Source organism: Syngnathus floridae, chromosome 11 (assembly GCF_059516105.1).
Source record: "Syngnathus floridae isolate MCC-2025c chromosome 11, RoL_Sflo_1.0, whole genome shotgun sequence".
Classification (NCBI taxonomy): Eukaryota; Metazoa; Chordata; class Actinopteri; order Syngnathiformes; family Syngnathidae; genus Syngnathus; species Syngnathus floridae.
This window is the reverse complement of record NC_142423.1, coordinates 6,779,102-6,791,776: the sequence shown is the minus strand read 5'-3', so window position 1 is coordinate 6,791,776 and position 12,675 is coordinate 6,779,102. Positions and strand designations below refer to the sequence as shown.

The 12,675-nt window shown below is 40.5% G+C and overlaps 2 protein-coding genes across 8 annotated transcripts; one reads left to right on the top strand and one right to left on the bottom strand.

Moving 5' to 3' along the window:
* Positions 1-339: 339 nt before the first annotated feature.
* Positions 340-7,846, bottom strand: os9 (OS9 endoplasmic reticulum lectin). 5 transcript variants are annotated; one of them, XM_088390122.1, is made up of 16 exons: positions 7,735-7,844; positions 6,967-7,114; positions 5,774-5,956; positions 5,021-5,084; positions 4,880-4,956; positions 4,704-4,802; positions 4,439-4,640; positions 4,112-4,267; positions 3,909-4,024; positions 3,482-3,545; positions 3,318-3,400; positions 3,030-3,230; positions 2,722-2,923; positions 2,182-2,349; positions 1,663-1,769; positions 340-1,522 (listed from the first exon to the last, which is right to left on the bottom strand). In XM_088390122.1, the coding sequence occupies exons 1-16, from the start codon at positions 7,761-7,763 to the stop codon at positions 1,391-1,393; spliced, it is 2,031 nt and encodes a 676-aa protein (XP_088246248.1). In that variant the 5' UTR covers positions 7,764-7,844; the 3' UTR covers positions 340-1,390. The 5 variants fall into 5 exon arrangements, with proteins under 5 accessions (XP_088246248.1, XP_088246249.1, XP_088246253.1 ...); XM_088390123.1 differs by having other exon boundaries at positions 3,482-3,542; XM_088390127.1 differs by lacking the exon at positions 2,182-2,349 and having other exon boundaries at positions 7,735-7,846.
* b4galnt1b (beta-1,4-N-acetyl-galactosaminyltransferase 1b) lies at positions 6,736-12,393 on the top strand. Of its 3 annotated transcripts, none has more exons than XM_088390129.1 (11): positions 6,736-7,126; positions 8,692-8,913; positions 9,009-9,179; positions 9,259-9,365; positions 9,430-9,467; positions 9,533-9,713; positions 9,800-9,892; positions 10,015-10,202; positions 10,486-10,626; positions 10,777-11,014; positions 11,103-12,393. In XM_088390129.1, the coding sequence occupies exons 2-11, from the start codon at positions 8,699-8,701 to the stop codon at positions 11,321-11,323; spliced, it is 1,593 nt and encodes a 530-aa protein (XP_088246255.1). In that variant the 5' UTR covers positions 6,736-7,126; positions 8,692-8,698; the 3' UTR covers positions 11,324-12,393. The 3 variants fall into 3 exon arrangements, with proteins under 3 accessions (XP_088246255.1, XP_088246256.1, XP_088246254.1); XM_088390130.1 differs by lacking the exon at positions 6,736-7,126 and adding an exon at positions 7,855-7,974; XM_088390128.1 differs by lacking the exon at positions 6,736-7,126 and adding an exon at positions 8,124-8,147.
* The last annotated feature ends 282 nt before the right edge of the window (positions 12,394-12,675 follow it).

Sequence of the window (12,675 nt, the reverse complement as noted above, 5' to 3'; positions counted from 1 at the left end):
CGCCCCCTTTGGACTATTCCGTTACTTTTATATTTGTGTATATATTATATACATATATTTGTATAAAATATTTTTACGTTTATATCATTATATCACATATATACTACAAACATGATATAAACGAAAAAAAATTTATATACATATATACACAAATGATCATCATATATATATGATAAATATATTATACATATATATTTATAGTTAGGGTGTAGTGGAGGTTCAATTTAGCCAATCTGTCACCTCTGTTTTTTTTTTTTTTGTTGAAACATCCAAAGGCAATTTCAGCTGTCACTGACATGGACTGGAATAATTCCATATATAAATTGTGTGTAAACTGGATTTCAGAGTGACTTTTATTTTTAAGACTTTCATCCAAAGCAGTTCATGTGGACCAAGTGTTTTTTTTTTCCTTCTGCCACGAAGTGGAATACAAATCCACAAATTCTATGATCATGTACATACCTTTCTGGCCATATTTCTTGCAGAGAGGTGAAAGGCGGCCAATTATTTATTCCTATTGCATGACCCTTGACTTGTATCAAGATTGCACTCATTACTCAGCTTGAAGCGGCCACTAGGATTTGCGCCAAAACACAACACAACAAAAACTACAACAGAAAAAAAATCAAAAAATATATACAGATAGAGCCATAATTTATACATATATAATGAAGGAGCTTTTTTTGTTTAAATGTGAAACAGAAGAGCCCAGTTGCCTCGATTAAATTTCTGCTAATTTCCATGACCTGCATGACTGGACATACACAGGCAATTTTTGGTATATTATATTTCAGGGGCATTGTTGTTTTCCTTGCTGTTACTTACTAAAGAAACTGTGACAGAACAAAATCAAACTACACCAAGTTTCACTTACATATGCTAACCATAAGGAAGCCCTTTGGCAGCATTTGTTTAAAAATCCTGAAATTCCACAGCGTGTATAATGTACACTTGTGTTTACTGACAGATTCATCCCTTGTCTCACACTCCTGAAGAAGGTAAATGACCTGTGCAAGCGCTGAAGTGTTGCATTGCACACCTGTGAATGGCAACATGAGTAACTACCATGTAAAATAGGCAGCACGATGTATAAAAAGGTTGACATTGTCCATCTCCTGTTTTGTTTTTTTGCAGTCATCTTGGAAAAGAAGGGAAAATGCATAATCCATTCAAGTAGAGCCGACAGTGATTCTGTCATCCAATAAAAACCTATGTACCCGCTATAGATTGCAGACTCCAGACAGGCTCCCCGAAGGTGCAAACATGTGGTCGTGCTTTAATATCAACAAACAAATCCTTTTGCCCAATGGGGGCTGTCCTTCAAGAGTCTCCCCGCATGGTTGATTACCACTGAAACACATCTTCGCAAAATAGCCGAAGCGAACGTGGCTCACAAATCCACGTCATCCGAGTCGCTGGAAGACTGGGACTCCTCTTGGCCTTCGCCCCATACAAACCTGTAGTTGTTCTCCAACTCCTGCTGTCGCTTTTGCTCTTTGTGAACTTCCTCTGTGCCTCCAGTCTTGTATACATATATGTTAAAAAAAAAAAAATTAGCACTACTTTCATACATTATGAATAATTACAAGTCTGAGAGCTAATTCTATGAATGTTGAAAAGATACACAAGCACAGCTGCTTCATGTCAGGAAAAAAAAATTACCAGGAGGTTTATGAGGAGCTCTCGGAACGACTTTGTGTCTTCTTCGGTCAGCCACTGATCCCCTTCCTCTGTATTTCTCCGCGTCAAGATCTTCACCTCAATTTTACCTAGAGAAGCAAACAGGAGAATATGCGGTTGTCCTATTAAATTCAAACAATCACTCCCAAAAAAAAAATTACCCGGCCTGCAACGCAACACATTTACAATGACAAATGGATGACTGCCAGAGGACACACACACATGGATGACTTTCATTTCACGCCAAGTGTCAAGAAGGCTTCCCGTGCCAAAGTCCAACTACTCAACAACTTTTTGGTGTTACGTCTGACCACCCGATTCACCAACAATTCACCCAATATATAACTCAAAGGAAAAAAAATAAAGAAACATTTGAGTCATCTGATTATTTTTTATGAGTAGTTTAAAGAAGCAAAATGATTAGAGAGAGAAAGGAGAGAGGACAAAGTCATAAAGTTTACGAGTTCCGCAACTGTTTACGAGACCACTCCCCGTTCATACCTTCGGCCTTCAGTCCTGCTTTCTCTAGCTGTTCTTTAACCACGTCCTTTATGTGCTGCCACTGGGGATCTCCTTTGCTCAACTCCTGTACTTTGAACTCCCCATCAGAGCTGTCACCTGTTTTATACTTAGTTATTTTGATCTTAACATGGTCATCGGCATCTTGGTCTGGGGTGACGAGACAAAAGAGGGACAAACAACTGGCTGTCAGAGACAAGAATCCTCCATGTAGACAGAAAGCACGAGAGGATGTTCAGGATTTAAAGTAGTGTACACGCGTACGGATAATCGGGCTGGTTAAAGTCGGCAAAAGACTCGCTTGTCTCTAAGAAGCTTATCCTGAGGTGTTTGGCATGTTAGCAGTGATTTGTTATTGGTAATTACTTTTTGAGCTTTGGCTGTTTCTGTATCAAATCCATGTGTGTGTCTATTCCGGGATGGAATATTAACACATACATCTTCACGTGCACAATGGGAGGAAGGTGACGAAAATGGAGACAGGGAAACTCAGTGATGTCAGACTATGCCAAGTCAGGTTACCGGGCTGCTTTGGGGCCAAGCTGGGGCTGCCCCGGGTGGGGTCGTTGGCTCTTTGAGCTTGAGTCGGTTGCTGCTCCGGGTCCTGCTCGTCTTTCTCCTCCAGATGGTCAAGAAGCTTATCGAGCGTCGTCTCCAGCGCTTGTGTCGCCTGAGTGCGATCAAACTCCCCTTTCAGTCCTTCAGTATCCAATTCTTGCTGTGCCTGCAGATAAAAATAAAAAAAATAAAAGTCAGCCCTCTTTGTGGTGACCTGTAAAAAAAAAAACAAACAAAAAAAAAAGAATTCAAATTCTCATTTAATCTTTGACCTCATCTATGATGTTGTCAAACTCTTTTTGCATTGTTTCCTTTATCTCATTAGTCTTATCAGCTGGCACGGAAAGATCCGCCATCTCCTCCTTAAACTCCTGCAGCAGCCGTTCATCTTCATCATCCTCTTCGTCGTCGTCGGTGCCGCGATTCAAGGATCGCCTTTCCTCCGCTTGTGCCTTTTCTCTGTTTTGTGCTTTCTACAGAGAAACAAACACAGAGTAGAAATGGAACACACAGGCGGTAAAAAAAACGGACGCGGTGCTGATGTGTACAAAAGCACCAACCTTTCTGTTACTCTCCTTGAGATGCTGGACAAATTTCATCAGGTCTGACGGGTCAGTGATGATTTTAAAGTTGAAGTTTTCAGCTGAAACATTCCACAAATTCCACATTCCAAGCTTTTCAACACAATAAATCAACGTGCTAGAAGTGAGATAATAAAATGTACCTTCATTCGCGTCATCTACGACTTCATTGTCAATAACTGAGTTCAAGCCATCGTCGACTGTCTGCTGAGAAAAATCAGGTCACAGGAGTCCATTTAGGTCAAACTACGCCCTCTAGCGGTCTATTAATGTTATTTATTTTGAATTGAGTTTGTGCCTCATTAGGGGAAAACATACACCCAGAACTTGTCATTAGCAAATTACGGGGCAAACATTTATGATCACATTCACACATTTGGTGAAAGCAAATGTGTATGTTTTTTGTAATGTTGGGACAAGCATGAGTATCCAGGAAAAAAAAAAAAAAAATCAGAACAGCAAAAATAGGACAACATATGGCAAAAAGGTGTGTGAATCTATTTTATCTCTAGTATGCACATGACACAATTCCAAGCATTTATTATGCAAATAAATAAACAAAATGGGTACCTCACTCTCCTCATGAGAAGAGCTTGATTTGGAACTTGCAGGTTTTGTAATTCCCTCCCAAAACTGAGAATCCTCCAGGTCTTCTAACCCTGCATCCTCAGACATGTCAGCAATATCTGTAAAAAAAAAAAAGGGACAAAAAACCAAAATGAAAAAACTCAATAACAAGTAACATGTGACAGATTGTTAACTCTTATATGCACCTTTTTGATCTGACTGGTCTTGGTCATCGCTTGGTTCTGGTGATGTTTCTTCTGCAGGTCGTTCCACTGGTGCCTTCGCCTCCTCGTTACCAGCCAACATCTCATCAAGACTTCTCAGCTCCTCTGAGATTTGCTCTACTTTTTTCTTTGTGTCAGCTGGGAATTAAAAAAAAAAGTCAGAATACAAATACTTTCATAACGAAATAACTAAAACAAGCATTTTTACATCTCGAGCAATTCTCACTGCTTTAGTGATAAATTATAAACACAAAATGTTTTGGCTACACGACATCACTGTGTCCATTTTGAAGTTTACTGAGAACTCACAGACTTGAGCTTTGACATAATCCATGTACTGTTGTTGACTTAGTGCGGGCTGACACACGATCCCCTGCGGCTTGGCAGTGGACGGAGGTCGCAGAAAGGGATGCTGGCAGGTGCGACTTGTATGAATGGTTACAACGTAGCGACATGACAGCGGCTCGTCCACTCGGGCGATGTAATCTCCAGAACCGTCTTCGCACACAAACTGAGGGTGACAAAAAAATTGGGGTAATAAACTGTCTGCTGAATGTCAATTTAAAAGTCTTACCCGGACTTCGGCTTCCCTGGGATTTCCATTGATGTCACACTTGGATCCGTTTACATAAGTCTGACTGTGGAAGCGTTTCATTCTGTGCTGTTTGGAGGCCTGGAACACCATCACAAAATCTTCCATGAGTTTATAAGTAACTGCTGTAAATTTTCATCAGTTAGAATAATCATTACCTTTGCGGTTTCATTGCTCCAGTCAAATTCAGACTCATAGTAGCCCAGGATGAGGACATCCCCTTTGATTTCAGAATCTGAGGAGAAAACACAAATCTAAGAAACAGCCTTAAGAAAACAACACAAAAACAATTCTCTTACCTTCAAGGTGGTACTGTCTGATATGCTGACCATGGCAGAACTCATATGTCCACCAATCTTTTGTCTGTGGGAGAAAACAAAAAGCAGATGTTTAAAGATAAACACACAAAACTGTTCATTTCTCATGATAAATGTTTAATACAGACGTATTTATTTTTAACAATAAGTGTCAAATTATAATCCAATAGGGGTAATGCATTTATGCATCCATATATTGATCCATCCATTTTTATTGATCTTTTCCTCATTAGGATCACGGGTGGGTTGGAGACTATCCTGGCTGATTTAGTGCAAAAGTCAGGATAAACTCAGAATTGGTCATCACCCAATCAGAAGGTGATTAAAGACACTAAGTTACATATTGTGTTGATGGTAAAGTGCTCTTTGTACATAGTTGTAGTGAACCAAGCTTAATGTCGCTCCTGCTTTGTGTTTGTGCTTTGTTTTGAGTGTCACTGTGATCTTAAATGATAAACCAAACATTGTAGATCCAAGAGGGCATATTAAGCTGGAATGTTCTCTATGGTGAGTCTTGTGTCATGGCAGTGCACTTTTGAGAAAAACAAGTTGTTTGTTCAATACATGTTTACCAAGTGTGGTTTGGCTTTTGGGCCCCTATGCGATTGAGTTTGACACATCTGAGCTTATCGTATCTCTTCATGCCAGTCTGGAAAAGTGGTACTGTTGTCATAGTATGTGAGAATTTTTATTTAGTTAGCTTCATTAACGATTTTTTTAAAAAAAGGCACCAACCAAGACTAGACAGGGAGGTTCTCGCATGGGGCTGAGTAGATCAGGAATGTCCGGCCCTGTGTACCCTTGTGAATCAGAATCTGACACCGAGTCCTGGTGAAAGCGTACTGCCTGGGCTGGAAGTCGACACTCATACGGTTGTTTGAACTTGCTGGACACCATCATGACTTCATCTGTCTTGGTCTACGGGGAAACAGTAGTACAGATTAATATTTCGCCGTGTGATATTACATTGACAATTGAATGTTGTTTAGTGTAAGTTCTGTTGTGACAGCTGTCAAGTGATTGCTGCAATCTGAGGCACATTAACCAAAACAAAAAACACGTATTAGCACAACACACTAATAGAGGTAAAGCAAAGGAATACAGTCTATAAACAAAGCTTCTATTTTCTATAAGCCATTTTAGCCTAGCCAACAACCGTTGTCGAAAGGTAGCTTGAGCTAATTATTAGCACCAATTAAATAACCTCACTTACTTGCCCCATGATGACAGGATCAGGTAGAATCCGAATCTCATACTTCATCTCATTTAGTTCTTCTAAATTTAAGAAAGCCGAGATACAAATCGGGCATAACAATAAGAAAACGTATAATCTATTGCGACACCGTACTAGGTAAGCAGCCATGATTGACGCGCAACCCCACGCCCCTTCTTTCTTTTCCGCCTCCTCTTCTTCTTCATCTGTTTGTTTTTCTTCTTCTACGCTGCAGGTGTAACGTTTGGTTAGCCATTCGTATTAACAGCTGACTATTAGTGTTATATTGACAGCCTGATGATAGAAAATAATTATAAATGGTTAAATTGATGGCTCAAATGCTAATTGCAACTTGAGAAATAAAGCGTATAAACTGGGTAGGCGTCTACGTTCTGGCAGCTGATTGGTCAGGAAGGAGGATATGGTCTTCTGTTATTGGCTCATTTGTCTGTCAGTCTATGTAATGATTTTTCATTATCACGTTTTGTGGTGGGTTCGGCTGAGTGGCAATAAACAACATAAAGGTGAATTGGGCTTCTTGTAAAATCACTTTTGTGTGTTTTCAAATGAACGTTTATTTTTTTCCACAGGATGTATTTAAATACATATCAATACTGATGGCACACATGTTCATAATAAGCCACATTGGATTTATTCCTATTTATTAGTAGTGAGGATTACGCGTCTCCCAGTTCACAAGCGCTTGTTTACTTACGCTGTGGAGATGCGCCAGTAGGCAGCTTGAGTGCAAGAACCGCTTCTTGGCGTATGCATCCGTCTGCGGGAGCACTGGGGAGGAGGAGGGTCCATTAAGAGGGGCGATCTCCTTGCAGTCCACATACAGGGGTAGAGCTGCGATGGACCTTTAAATTGAGGTGAGTGCTTTATTACATAAAGAAAACGATACATTGGGCTTTTTTTTCCTGCAGCATTTGAACGTCTATCATTTAATTAATGTGATTTTTCCCCCCCTGCTGTCGCGTTGTTCATGCATAGCAAAAAAGGCCTGGTGCGGTCGTTCTTAATGTTCAGTTGTATCATAAAGACAAGGCGTGAGGAATGAAAATGTACCAGATTTATATTCCATAATGTAACGGTACACATCTCCAAGCGATATCTATTGTGTCCATATATGGATAGCATTTCCACTGTCTGTTTCTCCTCCATGTTATCCTGCCTATAATTAAAACAGCCACCGTTCTCCATGTAGTATCATTATTTGCTCGTGTATAGCGACTCTCAGTCTTCCCCAACATGAGTAGTAGTTTATTATGATTATGATCTGCATGCATACACACTGACCACAACGGTAGGTGCATAAGCAATCCAAGTCTGTCTATTTAAAAAAAAAAAATAAAAATCATGAACCATTCATCTTAGAAACCGCTCACACGTTTTGGTGGTACTTTTGGACCGATAGCAGCACAGTGTTAAATGGTTTGCATGTCTCCCTCAGTTTTTAGCTTTTGTGTTATAATCTCACCTCAGGCCCTCCTGTATGGTTTCCCACATTTGCGAAACCTGGAAGACTCTAAATTGTCCTTAGGTGTGAATTTGAATGAAAAAAAAAAATGTTTGTCTGAAGGTGTCCAGTGATTGGCTAATGACAGTGCAGGGTGTGGCCCACTTCTCTCCAAAGCCAGCTGGGATAGGATCCAGATCACATGAGATTATAATCAGGATAAGCCATTAAATGAAGGAAACACATTCAGACAGACTCCTGGTATGTGTACAAATATTCAGACAATTTTACACAGCGAGATTCCAGTGTTTGATATACGAGCCACATTTAAAAGGAATGATAGATACTGTCTTGATAGGTCACGGTTGAACTCAGATGTGACTACACCCTGTCCTAATATAATATATACACATGAATTGTCAGCTTTGTCTCAGGTCAATTGGTGTGTTACAACAGATTTGTGCCTATTTATTGTGATAAGAGGAAGAGGTATGGGCACTCACAATTGAGTTTATTGTACAGGATTATATGGGCAGTGTAATAACTCCCTTTCAGGCAACTGCAAATATTTCTGCACCAGCACAAAAGTTTCGTGACTTGCAATTCCGTATTTTCCCCAGAAGTGGAAGGCCGTGCTCCACGTTTCCTGGGGATGTAGATTTCTAAAGGGAAAGTCCTTTTCCTGACTGGATAGACTGATTGTCAGGTATTTCTGTTGTTGTTGCCAGGGAGGGCAGTTTAGGTTTTTTTGTGATGACTCATTTGTCATACCAGTAAATCGGGTCATTTTTTACGATATTGTGGTGCTCCTACCACACATATTTCTTAGAGCGGAGATTTGTTTTGGGGGGGAGGGTCACTATTGGAAAGTAGGAGGAATGCCTTACTGAATTCTTTTCTTGCAAAGTAATCATGAATTCATTGCAGCCGTTCTGGGAACGCACAGAATTTAAGCTCTTGGTCTTTTTGTTACTTCAGGGTCAGGATGCGTTCCCTGAGGACGACGGTGTTGTTCGGTATCCTGGTGTCAGTGGGCTTGGTTCTGGCTCTCATCCACACGTGGCCCACCCGTGCCTACACAACAATTGAGGTCTGGCAGCGACCTGGTGTCCTAGATGAGAGGCATCTGGAGGACCGTCTCCCGGAACCTCATCCGCACTTGAGCACCATCCCCTTTCATGTGCGCGAGAGTGTGGCAGGGTAATTAGAGGGATTTTTTTTTTTTTTTTAAACAACCCCCCTCGAAAACAAACCAAATGAGCTCACCTCTCAATTGCCTGTGCTGACTTTGGCAGCTTGTTGGCACGCAACGGATGCGTTTGTGAGAGCGAAGGAGTGACCCTGCCTTTCCTCCAAATTTTATCGTCACGGGTGTCAGCTCGCCCGCTTCACACGGCCTTCCAGGCCAGCGAGCTGGAAGAGGTGAAGAAGAGACGAGACAAGGAGTTCAAAAGCCTCCAGAAAAGGTGAAAAAAAGGTCATAAATCCATCGTGTCATCTATATTATATTATCTATATATATTGTGTGTTGGCTATGATCCTCAGGTTACAGACATCTGCAGATGTGCTCATAATTGCCGAGGCAAATAACCCATTACAGTATCCAACGCAGGGCGTGGAGGTGCGGCCTCTGAAAACAATCATCATCCCAGGTATGCATCAGCAAAAATCTGGTCTGCACATCAAAAGCACATTTTCATTCAATGGTTGTTTCAGGATTGGCTTTACAGGATCTTCCCAAAGACCACTACTCAGTAAGTATTTTTTATTTTTTTTTAGTCACATTGGAGACAATTTATCATGATTACTTTTGTTGCAGATAAATCTGACCGCCACGTTGGGGACGCTGAATGTTGCCGCAGAGGTGGACGGGGTTAAAATCCAAGGTGATGGCGAGATGCACATGACGTTGTCAAGCGGCCTTCTGCCCGAACTAAACCGACAGCTGCAGTTTGTCACGTACACCAACACGCTGTTCCATCCCAATACAGCGGACACAGGTGAGGCTCTGGAGTTCATTGTCAACATCTTTCTATACTTTCAACAATTGAAAACATTCTGACTTGCTTTGTGTTGTGTTTTTCAGTGCACTTTGAGACGGAGGGCCATCAAGCCAACTTCATCATCAAAATCCGCCATGGTGCAACACCTAAACTGTACAACACAGGAACTGAAGGAGGTGTGTTTTTATTTCTAAAGTGACCTTGAGTGCTCAGAAAGTCGTCGTTGAATAAAATGTAGGACGATTTTTACTATTATAAACAGATTTCACTCTCCTGTGATTTGTTCCGCTTTCCTCAGAGTACAACATCAGTGCTCTGGTTACCATAGCAACAAAGACTTTCCTGCGTTACGACAAGCTTCAGAACCTCATCGACAGCGTGAGGAAATACTATCCAACCGTCACTATTATTATAGCGGATGACAGTCAAAATCCTCAAAGCATTTCTGGGCCCTATATTGAACATTACATCATGCCTTTTGGAAAGGTAAGACAAAGGGATGGAATATTCTCAATTGATAGTTGAGCCTTTGGGAACTCATTTTAATTCACAACTAACACAATTTTTTGGTGTAACAATTAACCAGAATCCACTTTGCCAGAGAGTATTGTCACATTACGTGTCTATATGTGCTGCTTCACCCATTTTGTTCAAATATCTGTTGTTTCACTGCCACGTTCATATATCATATCAAAAAACGTTGTAAGTTGGGTCACTCATTTCTCAAGGCACCGCTGTACCTGATGTTTGATTTCTGGATGTCCTCTAGGGCTGGTTTGCTGGTCGGAATCTGGCCATTTCCCAAGTGACCACCAAGTATGTGCTGTGGGTGGATGATGATTTCATCTTCACCAGCAAGACCAAGTTGGAGAAATTTGTGGATGTTTTAGAGAGAACCACTTTGGACCTGGTGAGACACACACAAGCAGAGACATTATAGTATACATAATCTCCACCAAGCACATTGTGTTGCCTTGTGTATGAAATGTGCTATATAATTGTGCTTTTCTCAAATTGCTTGCTGTCGCACTTAAGGCGATTTCGATGTATACATGTCCAGGTGGGCGGTGCAGTTCGTGAGGCCACAGGATATAGCACCACCTACAGGCAGACCATATCCGTCGAACCCGGGGAGGAGGATGGTGACTGTTTGCACTTGAGGAAAGGGTTTCATCACATCATCCAAGGCTTCCCCAACTGCGTGGTGACTGACGGGGTGGTTAACTTCTTCCTGGCTCGGACCGACAAAGTGCAGCAGGTCGGTTTTGACCCGCGCCTCAACCGGGTAGCCCACCTAGGTGAGTATAAACAAAGCAATTATGCTGGTAAAATATAATAAAAGCTACGTAAGATTGTCAAATAGTTAAGATGAGTGTTTGTTTGCAGAGTTTTTCATCGATGGTCTCGGATCACTCCACGTGGGCTCTTGCGATGACGTCATTGTCAGTCATGCCAGCAAAATCAAGTTCCCCTGGGCCAGCCAATCAGAAAGCGACAAGGCCTACGCCAAGTTTCGTTACCCAGCGGCTTCCTCTGACGCCTCGCAAAGCAAACTTGGCCTCCTTTTCTTCAAGAACAGATTTCAGTGTTTGACTCGTGGTGATTAATTTGCTTTTTCCCTCACATCCCGATTTGCCAAAGAGGACACGAGGATGCTTTTGTTGATTACATTTTTGTTGGTGCCATGGAATGGATTCAGCGAGTATTTACCTGCATACTACAAACAGTATAAAGACATGTCTTTTTGTTTACAAAGACCAAACGTGAATCTTGGACATTTTATTTGAGAATTCCAACTCAAAATCTAGATGGTTCACTTTATCGTTGTGGCTGGTCAAAAGGGACATCTCTCACAAAGTGACAATCCACACAATGGAGACTGCAGATATGTGGTCCCTAATATTGCGACCACTTTGGCCACCCTTCTCCACGAAACGACATTGCGGAGCTTGAGAAGCTGGTGTCCATCATCACTCCTACCTGAAAACGTGCGCAAGCTAATGTGTGTCATGTGTGCGTGTTCAAATTACACCCTTCAAAAGCAAAATTTAATGACTTTGTGTCCCTAAATTTATTTTTTATGCCAATTCAAAAAAGTGTTTATTTTCTAGCTGTCATGTTTTGTAGATATTTCCATTTCCTGCTTTTAAGTTTGACCTAAAAAAAGCAAAATTTTAAATGTGTGATTTATAACTGAGGTTTCGGAACAAAAATCCATCGGTGGCTGCACCTCATCTGAAATGATGCTTCAGACTAATGGTGGACCAAAGTGCATGTTTAAAAACGGAAGGAAGCAGATTTAAAGATCAAATTATATTACACTGCAAATCATTTTTTGTTAGTACTAATTACATCTATTGCCAATGCATTTATGATTCCTCAAGTGGGTATTTATTTATTTATTTATATTATTTATTTATATATTTATTTATTTATTTATTTATTTATTTATTTATTTATTTATTTATTTATTTATTTATACCAGTCTTTAAAGGCTGCTGTTGTGTCACTGTAGTTTGATGACTAGACTTAATTGTAGACTTTGCAAGCTAGCGCAGGGTTGCCATTGACAAGACTTTTTTTTTTTTTTTTCCCACGAGACACTGACTGTAATTGTATTTTTGTTTTCAGGTAAGCAGAAATGATTTTAGATTTATAACAGTTGACAGTACACAACTCATCAAGTCAGAATATCGGTTTCTATCAGAATATTTTGCATTATTATCTGTTGCTAGTTTTATGACTATTTTTGCAATATTACTACAATGATTATGTCTTATAACTTGACAACTCTATTCTCGCACCTTTGCCACTTTTTCCACTGAATTAATACCCCTTTGTACAATACAAACTGGGTCGTTATAAATATTTTTTGTTTCCAAGTGCTGTGACATACTACAATGTATGTGTTCGGGGAAAAAATCAGTATTAAAACATCTGAGTGTTGGAGAAAATCAAA

Excerpts from the sequence above, each read along its gene's own strand:
- os9 (XM_088390122.1), bottom strand. The coding sequence starts at position 7,763 with ATGTGGGAAACCATACAGGAGGGCCTGAG. Across the intron at positions 3,401-3,481 it reads CGTAGATGACGCGAATGAAG|CTGAAAACTTCAACTTTAAA; the intron begins GTACATTTTATT and ends GGAATGTTTCAG. Across the intron at positions 3,231-3,317 it reads TCAAGGAGAGTAACAGAAAG|AAAGCACAAAACAGAGAAAA; the intron begins GTTGGTGCTTTT and ends GTTTCTCTGTAG.
- b4galnt1b (XM_088390128.1), top strand. The coding sequence starts at position 8,125 with ATGAATTGTCAGCTTTGTCTCAG. Across the intron at positions 9,468-9,532 it reads TTCCCAAAGACCACTACTCA|ATAAATCTGACCGCCACGTT; the intron begins GTAAGTATTTTT and ends CTTTTGTTGCAG. Across the intron at positions 10,203-10,485 it reads ACATCATGCCTTTTGGAAAG|GGCTGGTTTGCTGGTCGGAA; the intron begins GTAAGACAAAGG and ends GATGTCCTCTAG.